The sequence below is a fragment of the Trichomonas vaginalis genome, chromosome IV (assembly GCF_026262505.1).
Source record: "Trichomonas vaginalis G3 chromosome IV, whole genome shotgun sequence".
Taxonomy (NCBI): domain Eukaryota; phylum Parabasalia; order Trichomonadida; family Trichomonadidae; genus Trichomonas; species Trichomonas vaginalis.
Window position 1 is genome coordinate 37,006,161 of NC_067206.1, and position 18,207 is coordinate 37,024,367.

General features: G+C 30.4%; 6 protein-coding genes and 2 pseudogenes across 8 annotated transcripts, besides 5 other annotated features; 2 read left to right on the forward strand and 6 right to left on the reverse strand.

Moving 5' to 3' along the window:
• The first annotated feature begins 382 nt into the window (after nucleotides 1–382).
• Nucleotides 383–776: a mobile genetic element.
• Nucleotides 777–1,784: 1,008 nt separating this feature from the next.
• On the forward strand, nucleotides 1,785–3,218 carry TVAGG3_0235690 (annotated as a pseudogene). The gene has a single exon. A coding segment is annotated over exon 1 (1,434 nt).
• A 1,957-nt stretch (nucleotides 3,219–5,175) lies between these two features.
• Nucleotides 5,176–5,203: a terminal%2Cinverted (terminal inverted repeat of Mariner transposon ID:TVAGG3_0235700).
• Nucleotides 5,176–6,476: a mobile genetic element.
• On the reverse strand, nucleotides 5,256–6,380 carry TVAGG3_0235710 (annotated as a pseudogene). The gene has a single exon. A coding segment is annotated over exon 1 (1,125 nt).
• Nucleotides 6,449–6,476: a terminal%2Cinverted (terminal inverted repeat of Mariner transposon ID:TVAGG3_0235700).
• Nucleotides 6,477–7,260: 784 nt separating this feature from the next.
• Nucleotides 7,261–17,737: a mobile genetic element.
• On the forward strand, nucleotides 8,015–8,335 carry TVAGG3_0235730 (uncharacterized protein; the record flags this gene model as incomplete). The annotated part of the gene is made up of 1 exon (XM_051227491.1): nucleotides 8,015–8,335. The coding sequence occupies one exon, from the start codon at nucleotides 8,015–8,017 to the stop codon at nucleotides 8,333–8,335; it is 321 nt and encodes a 106-aa protein (XP_051112477.1).
• Nucleotides 9,395–10,547, reverse strand: TVAGG3_0235740 (uncharacterized protein; the record flags this gene model as incomplete). The annotated part of the gene is made up of 1 exon (XM_051227492.1): nucleotides 9,395–10,547. A coding segment is annotated over one exon (1,153 nt), but the record flags the coding sequence as incomplete, so codon positions are not given.
• Nucleotides 11,173–11,838, reverse strand: TVAGG3_0235750 (uncharacterized protein; the record flags this gene model as incomplete). The annotated part of the gene is made up of 1 exon (XM_051227493.1): nucleotides 11,173–11,838. The coding sequence occupies one exon, from the start codon at nucleotides 11,836–11,838 to the stop codon at nucleotides 11,173–11,175; it is 666 nt and encodes a 221-aa protein (XP_051112479.1).
• On the reverse strand, nucleotides 12,089–12,763 carry TVAGG3_0235760 (keratin-associated protein family; the record flags this gene model as incomplete). Its single annotated transcript, XM_051227494.1, has 1 exon — nucleotides 12,089–12,763. A coding segment is annotated over one exon (675 nt), but the record flags the coding sequence as incomplete, so codon positions are not given.
• TVAGG3_0235770 (uncharacterized protein) lies at nucleotides 14,706–15,377 on the reverse strand (the record flags this gene model as incomplete). The annotated part of the gene is made up of 1 exon (XM_051227495.1): nucleotides 14,706–15,377. One exon carries the CDS (start codon nucleotides 15,375–15,377, stop codon nucleotides 14,706–14,708), a length of 672 nt encoding a protein of 223 aa, XP_051112481.1.
• TVAGG3_0235780 (uncharacterized protein) lies at nucleotides 15,410–16,309 on the reverse strand (the record flags this gene model as incomplete). Its single annotated transcript, XM_051227496.1, has 1 exon — nucleotides 15,410–16,309. One exon carries the CDS (start codon nucleotides 16,307–16,309, stop codon nucleotides 15,410–15,412), a length of 900 nt encoding a protein of 299 aa, XP_051112482.1.
• Nucleotides 17,738–18,207: the final 470 nt, after the last annotated feature.

Consider the following 18,207-nt stretch of genomic DNA (forward strand, 5'->3'; position numbering starts at 1 on the left):
ATACAAAATCGTTCAATATTGTATGAATTCTTACGTTTACAAAAAAAGTCACACACCCCTCCACATATACTACTATGAAAGGTGTAAAGATAAAGATAAAGATAAAGTTTATTCAGTTTCATATAATAACTGGCACACGTTAGGGATAAGAAAACATTTAGGAGATTATGGGAAATGTTCTGAATTCTTTAAATCTAGTATGTACGAGAGAGTAAAAGAAATTAGAAATAATTATTTTCATGAATAAAAGATTCACTACCATAATGAAATAAAAAAAATTTTTAAAAAATAAACTTTAAAAATTCATGTCTTACATTTTTGAATAATTTATTTTTTTATTTTGTATGAAATGAGCGTCAAAACTAACAACATTAAAAAATTAGGATTCACAAACGAGGAAATAAAGGATATATTAGAGGAGGTAGGTTATGAAGTTAATAAATATTATTTAAGAAATTGTCAAAAATTTGCCGAGTTATTAAATGATTTAGATTATGATGGAAAAATGAATAAAGATGATGTTATAAATTTCTTATATCCCACATCTGAAGAAGAAAAACCTAAAGAACCTGATGTTTTCCCTGAATATTATGAAGAACGGATTAAAGATGATGAATACAATGAAATTGAAAGACTGAAAAAAATAAGAGATGAAATAGATGAAAAAATTAAGGAATTAAGAGAAGTTGAAAAATATAATGAAAATGAAGTAGAGGGTTTAATGAATATCCCAGCTTCAGAATCAGAAGTACAGAAATCTCATGAAGAAAGATATAAAAATTATGTCTCAGAATCAACACAAAATTTATTAGATGGTGAAATAGACGAAACACTTTCAGAAGAAGGTACTAAATTTATTCGTAAACATAAGTTACAATTTATTGATAATGAAGAATACCCCTGTATCCTACTTTCACCGCCTCTCGATTCTGAGAAATTCAAAAAAGCTCTTAAAAACGTGACATATGCAACTAATACGATTAAGAAAGAAGATCATGATATTTACACAATATTATATTTAAATAAATGCACATGTGTTGATAAAGTTTTTGATTTATTAGATAAAATATCAAAAGAAACCATTGGAACCTATAAAATTTTGTGTGATTGTGGTTTCATTATTGAAGATACTAATAATGTTTCATATGAAAGAACAGCACCGAAGGAAGACGAAGTTGAAAGGTCTATACCATTCGTTATTAAGAACATAAAAGATATGAAAACTTATAAACATTATATTTATTCATTTATTTCAGAAAAAATGGAAGCAACCCATAAAACATCTTCTCATCATTTTATAGCTATTCATACATTCCTTTTCAAAGTTGTGAAATTAAATAAGACAGGAATTAGATTTAATGTATCAGGGTACGCATTCTTGAGTAAATTAAAATGTATTCGTCACGTCGCAGATGATAAAAATTTATGTGTTCTTAATTCATTTTATGGGCTTTAAAAAATAAACTTTATTTTTATTTATTTTTTAATTTTTTATTCTTACATAAATGAACAAAAACGGAACAGCTAAAATGAATGATAATCAAATTAGAGCAGAAGGTAGAAGGTTATTTAAACGCTTCTATAACATTCCTGATGGTGTTAATCCTAAAACTCGTAGAAGCTATTTAAATGAAGCCATAGATGCATATGAAGGGTTTGACATTTCATCAGAAAGTGAGAGATTAGCGAGAATGTTAAATGTTAATATTGATTTCTATTATTGTGATCCTCAACCAGAAGACGTGGACATAAATAAGGTAGACTTTCCATTAGTGGAATCAATAATGATAGATCCAGAATTTGAAACAGTAAATATTTTATTAACACAGAGTCCATGTGGAAAACTTCACGCTGACAGAATAACAGACGTTGAAGCACTCACCGGCTATAAAGTTTGTACATATTGTAAAGAAGAAGTTTATTCTATCCGTGATGATCCAGAAAGGAAAAACCAAAGAAGATTTTTAAAGCATTGTGAGAAATGTAAAGAAAATAATGGAAGATTAATTCAAGATGTTCAATTGCAAAAGACCCAGCAACCATATGCACCACATATTACGAAACAGAAGATATATCAGTGGTTATTAGCTCATAATTTGCAGGAATATTATAAACCGACAAGATATTATATTACTTTTGACTTCGAAACATTAGAGACTAAAGAAGAATTACAACTTTCTGAGTGTGCAACTTTGAACGCTTACTTAAAACCATTCATGGTATCATCAACGGTTAAATTAAATGATAAAACATATACGAGGAATTTTTGCTTAACTTCGAGTGATTCTTTTATTTCTGATTGGATTGAGTTTTTATTTTCAACCTGTTCATTAGTTGCTAAATCAAATATTGAACAATATGAAGAATTAATGAAGCCGCAAACGGCGGGGACTTTGTCCCATACATTAAATGAAAAACAGAAGGAAGCATTTAAAGAACTTCTAGATGAGGAATTCAATAAAGTGAATATCATAGGTTTTAATTCGGGAAAGTTTGATTTAAATTTAATTCTTCGTGATTTAAACACTGCAAAACGGAAAATAAAATCAATACTGGGTTCTTCTTCTCAATTTAAGCAAATCATTGTAAAGAAAACAAACGTTCCATATGAATTGAGATTTATTGACATCAGAAATTATATAGCGGGTGGGACATTAGACCAATTCACTCAAGATTTCGGAAACAATAAATCACGTGTTAAATCCTTTTTCCCTTATCAATTCATCACGTGGGAAAATTACGAAGAAGAATTATATAAAGTGGAACCATTCACTCAAGATTCATTTTATTCAGCATTAACTCAAGAAACTATATCAGATAGTGATTATCAAATATATCTCAATGATGCTAAAAATTTTAAGAATAGATTAGAATATTTTATTCATTATTGCAATAAAGATGTTGAAATTATGATTGACCAATCGATAAAATTATTGAAGAAACATTTGTTTATAAAATTGATATGCTTCATAATCTTTCTTTATCATCGAATGCTTCAATGATTCGTTACGCTTTAGCATATAAAGACTTTAATCCTAATGAAAATATCCTGAGGAAGAGATAGAATCAAGTTTTGAATTAACGAAAAAGTATTGGAATATAAAATTGAATCATATAAGAAACAAGATGAAAAAGCAGAAAGAGATACTAAAATAATGTTTCAATGGATGATTTTCAATACTATCACGATTTAATCCTTTCATCTAAATGCAAAATGTGTGGTAAAGCGTTTACATATGCAAATAAACCAACATTGGATAGAATCGATAATGAAAAACCGCATACCAAAGAAAATTGTCAGTTAATGTGTTGTTATTGCAATGTCGTAAAATCAAATAAAGATGAAGATGTTCAACGTTTAAGAATCAATTTAAGAAATTATGCATTAAAAAATAATTTACCAATGACTTTAGATTCAGTTGAAGCTTATCACATTCTCCGTAATGGAATTACTGGTGGTCTATCAAATGTTCAACATCGTGTTAATCTTACAGGAATCACGCACATTAATAAACTTTTATATAGTCCAGAAACTAAAACTGTATCAAATGAGGACACTTCCAACATCATGACTCATTTCGTTGGTGTTGATTTTAATTCATTATATCCTTCATCATTTTCATCTAATCCTCATGATTTCATTCAATATACTGACCATAAAATGTATATGCCGGGAGGATTGAATGGTGTTATCATTTGTGATACAGCAACAAAGAAAGCAAAAGCACTGGGAATAATTAAGAAGAAAAATACCTTATTCGTGGCTGAAGTAAAGGGTCACATTGATGAAAAATACATTAATGATTACATAAACTTTTTACCGATAATAAGAAACTTAGATATTATCACAGATGAAAAAACAATTGGCAGTTTTATGTATAATTACATGAAATCAAACAATCTACCAGTTGACCAGAAACAGAGGAAATTAACTCAGTTAGCATCAACACACAACCAATATTCAACCATTTTCTTCTTATTATCTTTGGTATCTAATAGACAGATTTCATTTTATCATCGATGATATTCAATCAATTTTAACATTTACGAAAAACACTTTTTAATGAATTTGCGAACGAATTTATGAACGAAAGACAAAAGGCTGAATTAGAAGGAAATAAAGGAAAAAGTTTATTTTGCAAGATTTCACTTAATGGATCATATGGTTACGATGCAATGAATACGCAAAATTACGCAAAGACTAAAATAATGAATGCACAGAAGGCACGCGTTGCATGTATGTCAAATAAGTTTAAAAACATAAGAGAAATAGGTGAAGATACATATCAACTGATGCTCAAAGATAGATTTTATAGCTGTGATACATGTTTACAAGAGGCATTCTTCACTTTAGATAATGCTAAATACTGGTATTTTGGTTTTCATTTATGATTTTATGTATAAATGCATGGATGTTAATCGTTTTCATTTCATTGAAGGTGATACTGATTCATCTTATTGGGCAATCGCTGGCGATCCAAATTTCCTAACACTCAAGCATTTCAAGCAATTGTAACCGATAAACAATTTTATGATAAAAACATTTTCAAATTCGCACCATTTGATTTCTTCTGTTTTGATGAGAAATTTAAACCTAAATTAAAGAATAAAGCTGAAGAAAAAGCACATGAGAAGAAGTTATTGGGTTTAGCAATTGAGAAACAAGGTGATAACATGGTTGCTTTATGCCCTAAGTGTTATACATCATTCAGCGGTTCAATTGATGGAGGTGATTTTAAAAAGATTGCACAAAAAATGAAAGGTGTTAGTTTACGACAAAATAAACAATTAACACCTAAAAATTATTTGGATATAATAAATGATAAAGTGATATTTGATGGTCAGAATATTAATTTACAACTTAAAAACGGGTCAATGACTCGCTTAACAATCGGTAAGACTGCATTAACAGGAGCACACACTAAGGCTGTATGTTGTGAAAATGGATTGTATGCCATTTATTAATACAATTTAAAATTTTATTTTAATAAAATGCCACAGAAGAGACAAAAGGAACCGTTAATGATGCGATTCAATATGTAAATAATGGTTTTATACTATGATTCAAAGAGGTGGGCACCATTAAAACATTTATTTTATTTTTATATAAATGGATAACGCAGATTTAGAAAATTTAATTGATGATTTAGTACTTAATCAAAATTTTCTTAATTATAGGGTGTCCAAAGGTGTGTTTAGCACAAACCTGAATACTGCAAATAGAAATAAACAAGTTACATATATATAAAGTTTATTTAAATATAATCACCATTGGATTCAATCACGCGTTCGCAGCGATCGATCCAGGCTGAAAGACACGCTTTAAATCATCATGAGAAAATTGCTCAAATTGCTCTCTTACAAAAATTTTCAAGATCATCTGGACTCGCGAATTCGCGTCCTTCAGCTCTTTTTTAGCGTGCCGAATAAATAAAAGTCAGAGGGTGCAATATCAGGTGAATAAATTGGTTTGGAACAACTTTGACATTGTTTTCCACCAAGTAATTCATTACCTTATGACTTTGTGAACTCTTGAATTATCAAAATGAATTGCAAACTTTTGTTTTTGTTGTTTGGATTTCTCAAACTCATCAGAATTGATAATTTGAGTAAGAACATTGTCAATTAGATACTGAGCATTCATCGTATTAGGTTTTTGAAGAATATCAATTGCGATGATGCCATTCACGCCCCAAAAAACCGACAACATCATCATTGGTGTGTCAATTTTTTTCTTCGGAATGTTTGCGGATTTTCATCCTTCGGGATCCACATGATTTTGGCTTCTGTTGCATATTGAAACCAAGACTCGTCCCCTGTTACTAAAAAGCGAAACTTCTTGGATTGATACGCACTCAATATAGAGAGGAGCTCTTTCGAAGATTGGACTCTAGATTTTTTTTTGAACTGAATTAAGGTTGTGCGGAAACCCAACGTGTATACGCTAGTTTGTAGTTCAAATAATTGTGCAGATAATAACTGACTGTTGTACGTGGTATCTTTGTCATCTCCTCTATCCTTCTGATGATGCTCTTGGGTCTTCATCTAGCGCTTGAAGAATTGCTTTGATTTTTCTTTTGATCCGGCGATTTTTTGTCAATTTTTATGATGGGCGCCTTTTTTGTTCATGAAGTGATACATCCTAACATGATACGTTACAGTGGAATAGCTAGAGCATTCCATACCGAAGCATTTACCAATGTCTCGTAGATTTTTTTACAGTCTTTGCATTTTTTTGCAAGAGCGAGGATGTTTTCTTTATGATTCATTAAAAAAATGAAAAAAATCCCGCCAAAATTTCCCGCGAAACCGCCTCTTGTCTCAAAATTCATTTTATATCCCGGCATGGCGCCAAAATACAACTTACTCATCATATACATATATTCATATTTTTTATTATATATTTATAATCAGCATATATCTCCTTTAATAGTCTGATATAGAGCGCTGTGCTAAACGCACCTTTGGACACCCTATATTATGAATTAAAATCATATCTCGAAAAACATAATAAAAATATAACGGGTGATGATATGGATTATTATCCGTATTATAAAAATGAAATTTTGAAATATCATGATAAAATAATTTCTGAAATTAAAGACAAAATTAAAAATAATGAATATACAAAGGGAAAAACTAAATCACAACTTAAACAGTTGAAAGATTTCAAAAATAAAGTATTAACAGAAGAAGATATTGATGAATTATATAAATTATATAATCCTGAGCCGCAAAAGCCAAAGGAACAAAAACAAAGAAGAAAAAGCCGAAAACAACACCAAAAGAGAAAGTAGCAAATGTTCAACAGCTAAAGGTGCAAAACGCCCAGGTCCTTCAGACCATAAATGAAGCACAAGCTTTAATTTATGATTCATTAGTTAAACCATATTCAGCCGACTTTTAAATGAAGATCAACTTTTGGAATTCATCCTTCAACATAAACTCGAAGCGGGAAAGTATATCAAACCTTTATATACAACATATTTAAAACAAATGAATAGAATACATCCAGAATTAATGAAAGTAAAATCAACAACTAAAACTTCATCATCCAAAATCAAAGCAGATAAAATTAAACCACTTGCAACACCAAAACCTCCAACGGTAGTACCTCCTCCTTCAGTTAATCCTTCATCATTCACTTTATTATATCCATTTCAATCATTAAAGAAGCAAAAAGATTTTAAAAAGGGTTTCAAGATATTAAATAAACCAATTGACCCAAAAATTCAACCGTTAAAGGAAAAATTTAGTCGCCCTTCATTTGCACCATATCCATATTCATACGAAATAGATCATTTAGAATATTCAAAAGGAAACGTTACTTATTTATTTGCCATTAACATTAACACTAGATATTTATATTGCATTCCAGTGAAAGGGAAAACAGAACAGGAAACAAGAAGAGCTATTCAGTACTTACTAGATCATGAAAGAGTAGATAATATCAGGGGTGATGGTGATAAAGGATTTCAGGCAGCTATGACTCATTATTTCCCACAAATTAATTTTTACTTCTCATCTTCTCCATATACGTTTCATAATAAAATAGTTGATGCGGTAATGAGAACTCTTAGAGATGCGTTAGGGGTTAACGGTCAGATATACTGGGATGGAAATCATGACTCCATCATACAGCAGTTAGTATATTATTACAATAATACATGGCATAGAACTATAAACATGAAACCAGTGGAAATGAAAAATGATATTTCAAAAGAATGGGAATATATTAGAAAGCAAATGGAAAGGTTAAATGATGTTAAACGTGAACAAATTAATTCGGGGCTCATGAATTTTAAACAAGGGATAAAGTTTTGATTCATCTCGATTATGGAAAAACTGATAAATCAATGACAAAAAGAAGACGAAGATTTGACACAATAGCTGAATTTGTTAGATATATTAACGCAATGCATTAGTTGAGTTAACAATAAATTAATAGAAATTCCGATTTATTTTATTACTCCATTATATTTAAATAATATTTAATTTTTTTATTTCGTAAGAAATGAGTGACAACGAAGCATCCAAGAGTCCTGATTCAATTAAGATTCAGAGTCCAGACGATGAATATAAAAAGAAACTAAACAGAATTAAATCAAAAATATGCTATTACAAAAAGAAGCCGCAATGCGGTGGGGCTGATGCCCATAAAACTAAAGTAATTGAAAACGATAAAGAGAGGAAAGAAATAATCGAAAAATTAGAAACTTACCGTTCAATCATTAAACTGAGTGAAGCAAAAATAAAAGAATTTAATAGAATAAATAAATTGATTGGAAGAGATGAATTTAATAAAGATGAATTTTTAAACTCAATCCAAATTTAATTTTTATTCCTCTTCGACAACGTCTCTTCGAGACGATGGTGTCACCACGTCACCATGTGTCACCTGGTTAATTAACTTCTCTTAAAAATGATGACAGCATGACATTTAGACAACAGGTACGAAAGGAGGAAGGCATTTATGAATTATTTTTGAATAACTGAAGGTGTCACCGCGTCACCATGTGTCACCTGGTTAATTAACTTCTCTTAAAAATGATGACAGCATGACATTTAGACATCACAGCAGGATTAATGCAAAAATAAATTCCAATCATACTTTATAAAGCTTCATTTACAGGTATTTCATCGTCAGTAAATGAATCCTCATTATCGTTTGGTTCAACCTGTTTATATAATCCTTTCATTTCTTCTTTCAAAACATAACACTATGTTTGTTTACCATCTATTCTTCTCTGTTTCCTATCACATTTATCTTTAATGCTCATTTGGAAATTCTTGTCTTTCATGTCTGATGGTTTGCAGCATAGAGCATTTTTACACGTCATACCTGCACACAATTCATCATAATGTGTATTTATCCATTCATCTAAAGGATTTGTTGATAATTCTATTAAATCTTGTTTGGCTTCAGTCATCGGAATGATTCGTACATTAAATGATGAAAGGTCATATTGCATAAAATACGTCAGTAAATTATCATAAAATTCCTTTGTGCATGAATTCATCAAATTCTTGAAGTAATCAAATTGACCCATGAATTTACCATTAACTCTTAAAACTACGTATCTTCTGTCTCCAACTTCAATTTTGACAGGGTAGACGTTATTAGTTACCAAAATGAAATTGGCAACATTCTGAGCAGTTCTTCTGGGTTGATTCTTTTCATTAATTCTAATTTGATTATCCGTAATAATTGATTTCAAAGCGTTGAAGTTTGCGAGTCTGTCTTCACCTACATTCTTGAGTTCATTAAGTACAAGAAACATTTTATTCTCAACTACTGAATTGAAATTACCCGTTAGTTCACTTATTTCGGTAATGTTTTTACATGAATAACCGGCGAGAAGTTCAGAAATAATGTCTGTAAATCTGTTTTTACCTGTTCCCTGAAGTCCTTTCAAAATAATTGCTGTTTCATTCTTGATTCCAGGATGTTGAATTATTGATGCAATCCAGCCGAGAAGGTATTTATACACTTCAAGGTTATTATCACAAATGGCTTCTTTAATGAAATTCATAAACATTTCAATATTTGAGTAATCAGGCTTTTCGAGAATGTTGTATTTATAACCTTGAAACGTTGAGAAAACATCTGGAGAATCAGATTTAAAGCAAACACCCTTAATGGTTAATGAGGATAATTGATTTAGTAGTACGTCCCATGCTGTTATTGTTTTACCTTCTTCTTTAAATAATTTAATCATTTTAAGTGACTCTTTCATGTTTGATTGAAGAACGAATGATATTTGATTCATTTTGTCGTGGATATTATAGTCCTTTTGAATGAAATATTTATTTCCACAATCTACAAAACGGATTACACGTGATAAATCCTCAATTACTTCAGAACTGTTTTTATACTGATGATTTTCAGCCTTGCGTCTAATATCTGTTATCAAAAACGAGTCATCAAGTTTTATATCAAATGTTATTTTTGGCTTACGTAATAAAGGTAAAACATATTCATCATAATATTCCTTTTGATAAAGTTTTAGAATCTTCACTAAAACAAATGGAGAAGTCATTAAATGTGCATATCTACTACGTGCTTTTTCAAAATTACTTTTTGCATTTTCAGTTAAATTGCAGAAGTTATAAACGTTATCGTATGCTTCATTAATTAAATGATTAGGTAACGAATTAATTGCTTGAAACAGTGTGAATAATGTAACTTCTTTTTCTAAATTCATGTTTCCACCGTCATTGTGTACTTCAAAATCACTGATGCCATCAACTATGCTCTGGGCAAGTTTATCGTCAATGTTTACATCTTTGTTTTCATTCATGATAGTCTTTATTTCTTCGTTCTTCTGTTCAACTCTTACCTTAATATTCAAATCATTTAATATATCATTCACTGTTCTGGTTAATGTTGAATCATAACTTCCACGAATGAATGAGTATGTATTGATTGGTTCTGTTGCATTCTTGCGAACTCTTGAATCAGCCATAACTACTAAAGAACGCTTTGAATCATCCATAGAAGTCATTATATCAATATCATAATCATTGCAGGAATAACATTTAATCATTCTGTTCGAAACTGAATAGAAGAAATTAGTGTTACAATAAATGTGAAGACCTCCTGAAGCGGTTTTAACGATAACATCTTTATCCGAAAGTTTTGATAAAATATCTTTTCTAACTGTTTCTTTAAGTTCATCATTGCATGATTTATTGATATCAACATCTATAATCGTTAAATTTGAAATTTTATTTACTAATAAAGCCATACCAGTTTTCCGTCCTCTTCCTCCATCGTGTTTGAGGTAGTTATGTAAATCAATCATGTTTTCACCAATTCTTTCGTTGAGGGTTTTAGTTTCTGCCACAACTAATTCCGCAACTAATGAATCAATAACTTTTTCATCAGAAACGATAAAGTTGCTGTTGTTGTTTGTTGCTGTCATTTATATAGGAATAAAAAAATAAAAATAATTTTAAAACTAACTTTATTTTTGGACTGCATCAAATTTCCTGGACTGTTGTCAAAATGTCATGTTGTCAGTAATTTTAAGAGAAGTTAATTAACCCGGTGACACATGGTGACGTAGTGACACCTTCAGTTATTCAAAAATAATTAATTATTGAATAACCTAAAAACCATTAACGATAAAATATATTTTTGGTCGTTTATGACAAAAATAAATGGTTCATTTACTCACAATATTTTTGTACAAAACGACCCCAAACTTTTAACTTCTTTTCTGCAGTTTCTAATGCTATCTTAGCGAGTTCATATTCTCTAATTTCTCTCTTTAAATCTTCTTGTTCCCATTGGTCTAGTTCGTATGGAGAATCTCTATAACCATAACATATCTCACGTTCATGTTCTAATTGTTTTTCGCACATTTTTCTAACTTCTTCTTCAAACAAATGTTTAGCATTCTCTACTGTATCTTCGAGTTCTTCTTCATCTAATTTCTCATGAACTTTCTTGTCTATGGAGTCCATAATATCTTTGACATAAAATGCATACTTTACAGAGCACCATTCAGCAACAAAATGAACGAGGTCAGGATGTATGTAAATACCTTTGAATTCATTTATAACACCCTTAGTAAGCTCATAAAATGCTTGTTTTGAGGTCGAGCCACTTTTGGCTTGACCGTATTCTTTCAACCAAAACTCAAGAATTTCCTGCATTTTAGTACTATTGAGAAATCTGTTTAAATGGTTTAACCTTCCTGCTTCTCTTGCCATCTTTGTTGCATTAATGTAACCATCCTTGTCTCTACGTAAGACTTCAATACCATTATAAGTGCCTTTTGTGAATGTTTCGCCATTAGATTTGTTCGTGAATGTTTTTGCTTCGACTGACATTTCTGTTCTTACATACAAAATAAAAAAATAAAAATAATTTTAAAACTAACTTTATTTTTGGACTGCATCAAATTTCCTGGACTGTTGTCAAAATGTCATGTTGTGAGTAATTTTAAGAGAAGTTAATTAACCTGGTGACATGGTGACGTAGTGACACCATCAGTTCTTCAAAAATAATTCATAAATGCCTTCCTCCTTTCGTACCTGTTGTCTAAATGTCATGTTGTTCGCTCTTTTGGAGCTCAGGACTTTAAGCAGCTCTGAACCATGCGAATACAGTCATAAATGGTGGCATATAATCTTCACCCGAGCCTGTTGGATTTGTTGTGAAAGTGTGTGAATGATTTCCTCCTGGTTCAGTTGGTCGAAAAGTCTTTTTTGTTGAATCGTTATAAGCTGGAGATAAAACATCATGACCGGCTTCATAGTCTGAGTTGTATAATGGGTGGTCTCTTAATGAGTGTATATGGTCGCCAGAAAAGTTTGTCGTTCCTGTATGAGTGTGCGCGGGTAAGTTTGCTTCTAAAATTTTCTTTGAGCCTCCTGTTTGCTTTGAAGAGTTAGCACAGTATAAGAATTTGTCTACAATCTGCTGCCATGTACCAAAACCCAGAACTGTTGCGGGATTTGTTGAGTTCATTGATGTATAAATAGAGCCTATAGGATATAATGTTTGAAGTATTTCAGTCTTTAATGTTTGAAGCTCTGTTTTATCTGCTTTCTTCTCTAACTCATCGTTAACATAAGTTTTATCTGCTTTAAGGTCTAAACATCCTGAAACCCATTCTGTATCAGCTTTAACTTTAAAAGTCTCCAATGTCCATTCATGATACCATTCAACCTTTTCTTTAATTTCATTATCTTTTTCATCAACATAAACTAAATTTGCCTTCTTATTTAATTCAGTATTAACGTATTCCTTATCTGCTTTAAGGTCTAAACATCCTGAAACCCATTCTGTATCAGCTTTAACTTTAAAAGTCTCCAATGTCCATTCATGATACCATTCAACCTTTTCTTTAATTTCATTATCTTTTTCATCAACATAAACCAAATTTGCCTTCTTATTTAATTCAGTATTAACGTATTCCTTATCTGCTTTAAGGTCTAAACATCCTGAAACCCATTCTGTATCAGCTTTAACTTTAAAAGTCTCCAATGTCCATTCATGATACCATTCAACCTTTTCTTTAATTTCATTATCTTTTTCATCAACATAAACTAAATCTGCTTTCTTCATTAACTCACTATCCACATATTCCTTATCCACCTTCTTCATTATGTCATTTAGGAAACCTTCTATGAATTCCTCATTTAAATTAAATCTTCCAATCTTCAAAACTTTAGGAAATGCATTTAATGCGTAATATCTCTGTTCTTCTGGTGGAATTGATGTTATATCATCCGTTATTCCTTTAATTTTTGAATTCATAAATAAAATTTCTTTTATATTTGATATCACTGCACCACCTTTGCAAACGAATTCGAAATGGTCATTTTTCAATACTATCTCCAAATCTCCATATTTCAACCTTTGCGTTTGTTCTGCCGTCTTTGAATTATATGCATATGTGGCGTATGTAATGGTCTGAAGGACCTGGGCGCTTTGCGCCTTAAGTTGCTGTTGTTTAATCATTTATTACGATTTAAAAATAAATATTTAATCCGTTATCTCATCGGCTATTTTCTCTATTTGAAATTGCCATAATATTTCATTCATAAATTCTAAATCACAATCAAATAGGTCAGTTACTCTAAATTTAATATTTGATAAATCTTTTGAATGAAGAATAAATGAATTCCCGGATAATTGAAACGGATATGATAAAGAAAATGTGTTTAAGTTGATGGATAAAATGTTTTGTATTGATGGGTAAGAGTTTGGGTCTAATGTTTGATGTGAAAATCTCATTGGGGTATTAACTTTATCACATTTGATTAAAATGAAATTGGAACCAGTGTCAGAATACAAAACATCCCCAACATCTTTTTCAAAATTTAATATCCCCAACAATGAACGAAGATGAGGAGTACAAAATTTAATTTTCAGCGGAAATTTAATAAGGTTATTTATTTCATCAAGTTCAAAAAGTTTATCAGGTTTTGATTTAAAATTTTCTTCATACCATACGATAAATGATTCATTTAAATAACTTAAAATCATGTTAATATCCCATTTCGCTATCACATTATTTATATACATATTATACGTTTTTTCAAGGTCATCTTTAATAAATGATATATAATCTGAAGGGTCTAAAAGAATGGGATTAAATTTACCACTCACAGAAACGAGAGTAACATTATAAATTCCGCTAACTGTTAAATTTAATTCACAGTTATTATTCGAAATAATATTGATAATTGACATTTTTTATTACGATTAAAAATATGGTAAAGCGTTATTTTCCAGTGATAAAAAAACTAGAATAAGATTACCTCAAGAATTCATAAATTCAACGAATAAGAAATTCATTCATGTTATAAATTTTAGTGTTTTCAGAAAATATGAGTCAGTGTCATATTCATCAACAGGTTATATTTCACTTCATTCAAATTTAGTTCAATCAAACCCATATAATGACCATTTCATAAGATTTTCAGATGGTATTAAAAATGTAATTGATAGATTAAAATATGAACAGATTGACAATATCGAATTTTTGGAATTTTGGTTTAAATATCCCGATGGAAAAAAAGATTGAAGTTAAAGATAAAGCTGATACTATAACAAAAACAATTACAATGACCGATCCGGATAGTGGGGAACAAAAAGAAATAAAACAAACGATAGAAACTGGTGAAAGGTCAATTATTATTGATTATGATTCAAAGGATTATTATTCGATAATGTTAATGCTTGAATATTAAATAGCCTTAACAAAGAATTTTTCAAGTGATATTTTATATTCATCAACTATTTTATTATAAATATCATTATATGTTAAATGAAGTTCAGTTGTTGTTCCGTTCTTTGATATCTTAATTGTGCTAATATCCTTTATAGGATTTATTTTTGCAACTGTTCCGCAGCATGAAACCTCATCATCTATGAAAAATTGAATCTTAACGTCTGAATCTTGAACATCACAAAGAATGGCAATAATGTGAATTAATGATTCATAAGGTAAAATAATTAAACCGGATTGATCAATTAAATTTATTATTGAATCATAATTATCAGTTATTATATCACGGTAAATTTTCATTAATTCAGAATTAATGTCTATTTTATATGGGTTCTCGATGTTTGATGAAAGAGGCGGGGGGTATGTTGGATAAGTGGGAATTTCAACAGGTTCTTTACCAGGTTCAGATAAAATGATTGGGTCTCCATTCTCATGGTTTTCTTCATTCTCCTCATTCTTCGGTAAGTCACGAGTTAATAAATTTGGTTGAGTTGCTGACCTTGTTAATTCAGGGCTAACATTAACTTTAACATTTTGAATAATTCGTGATTTATCATCATTTACGTTATAACCAACCGTAATCTCTGCTTTTGCGTTAGTGTTCTTTTGACTGTTGAAATGTCTTCTCATTTATAATCGAATAAAAAAATATATTTAAACTTTTATTTTGCTGGATGTTTTGAATCTATTATTCCCTGTATTTGTTCTTGAAGTTGATTTTTAGCTGGTTCATTGTAATTAAAAGATCTAATATATTCATTAATTGCATTCTTATAATCATCTGATTTCTCAAATTTTCTTTTATCTGATTCCTTAACTAAATCATAAGTTAAACCTCGTTGCTGATATAATGGTTTCTTAATTAAATCTTTGAATGCTTGAGATAAAGCACCTGATGCAATTCTTGCTACTATAATTGGTTGGAATTGATGTTTAAGTTCATCTTTAACATTTGCGAAACCTGGATCGAATAAAGCAACTTTAAAGAATTTCTTAGCTGAAATTTCAGGTCTAATATTTGCATATTGACCATCAAACTGGTTAGAATATCGTGGTAATCCATCCGGTCCCTCTTCAATAGCATTTAATTCTTCATTGAAATAAGAATATGGATTATAACGGTATGAATTAATTGGACCATTTTCACCTTCTCCAATGTATTGTTTAACAGCTTTTCCATTTTCATCAAATTGCATAGGATAACGTTCATTATATGCTTTACGTTTAGGATAATCAGTTATAGTTAATTTGTCACCATTTATGACTTTAATATTACCTTGACCATCAGTAATGAAAACTTCATTTATACCATCAGGTTTTCCATTTGGACCCGTAATGTCTGCTTCGTGTGCTTCCCAATTTGGACCTTGACGTTTGGCATATGCTTGAGCTTCTGGTAATGTTAAAACGTTTCTCATTTGTTTAACATCTTTTTGAAGACCAGCAACAATATGAACTAATTCTTTCATTCCATCAGGAACTTTCATAGTTCTATTATATGCACCCTTTTTGTTTGTTCCTTGTTTTAATGGAACCTGTAGAAGATTTGCTATTTCTGTCATGTTTAATTATAAATAAAAAATAAAAATTAATTATAAAAAGTTAATCAAATTTAACACTTCCTTTATTTAAATCAACTATTATTTTTCCATGTTCACCTAATTGTTGATATTGTGTGTAAAGTTCATTAATGCTCATTGGTAAATTCACTTGATAAAGCATAACGTTCAACTGTTGACGACTAAACCCACTGAAAATGAAAAGGGTTGATAGATTTGATTTAATGTTTGTGCTTAATGCTTTGAAGTATTGAACAGCCATGAAGAATGAACACTGAATGTGTCGACATTGAGTTAATAACTGATTAAAATATGATTTCTCATTTGTTATTAGTTTTGATTTCACTGCATCATCTAGAAAAATGAGTGAATGCAAAAATTCTCTATCAAAATTTGAAATAGAAAGTGTTTCAAATAATTCATCCCGTTGTTTATCAATAATTCTTTATACATTAAAAAGTTTTTTAAATAATCTTCTGCTTCTTCTTGTGATAAATAAATAATTGGAATTTTGATTAAATGCTTTAAAGATTCAAATGTATCATCTGAAGGTGAACCTGAACGGTTGATATAAATTAACACATGTGAATAGGGGGAAGTGTTAGCAATAATGATAATTTGTTTTAATATCGTTAATGTTTTACCTTTATTTTGTTTACCAATTGCTGCAGTGATTGAATTTAAGTAACATTCAGAATATGGAATTTTCATTAATTTTTCCTTAGATAGAGCATTTCTATTATCACTCAATGCTTCATTAATCATATCATCTATGTATGTATTATATACTCCTGCTAATTCTTCATAAGGCGTGTATGAATTTAAATCCATTTAATCAAAAATAAATTTATAATTTTAAACATTTCTATTCATCAATATTTCATCATATGAACTTCTATACTGTGGTGGTGTACCTGTTGGATGATATTTCAAACCTTCATCCGGTGTCCATGTCCAATATGTAGTCCTAGTAAACCAAACCTGAGGAGGATTTGTCACCTTTGAACAGTAAGTGTCATTTTCACCCTGAATGATTGGATAAGCTTTCATTTGTACTGTAACTTGTGAGTTGAAAGTTTCTAATCCATCAAAGAATATACCCGCTCCATCACGTTGAACTGGAATAGTGCATAAGAATGAAGTTTGGTCTTTCCATGTTCTAGCTAATGGCGTGCCATCATCTGCATTCAGTGGTCTAGTTAATGAGTCCTCGTATTCTTCTGTGCATTCATTCACTCCATCTAAATCAGAAGCTTGAAGCATACGTGTAAAGAATATGTCACCCACTGTGGTCATCGCTTGATCGGGGAAGTTTCTGGAATCTATAGTGACCTGAAGACCTCGAAGCATTGGATTTTCTAAAACCGTTCTTTGCATTGCATTCTTCGGAAATGCTAACACAACATCTGTAACATTATGAAGAGCGTATGAGAAATCTGAGCTAATACCTTCAGGAGTGATGCAACCTCCATTTAGTGAACGAACGTCAATATGTTGAGCTGGAATCATGAATGGATCTTCCTTACTGAATAAACGTGGTATTGCTTTAACTGATTCTTCAATTAAACCGTATCCTGGTGTAATGCATTTATCCTCTAAAACTTCCATCTTTGTGCATGAAATAATAACATTATCAACTGTTGCGTCAGCAGATGTGGCGGCTAAGCTTGTAATTAATTTGGCAGGAAGTCCGATTTGTTGGAATTTGCGATCATATTTATAAACATGATTCATAATCTTTTCATAATTTTCATCAGTTATCTTTTCATAAACGTAATTTTGTAAATCAGCAACTCTTAACGGGTCAACCTGACAAAATACTAAAGTATCCCTGAAAACATAATATTTAAGAATGATATCACCAAATGATTTAGGATAATCATCGAACGCCTGAAATGCTA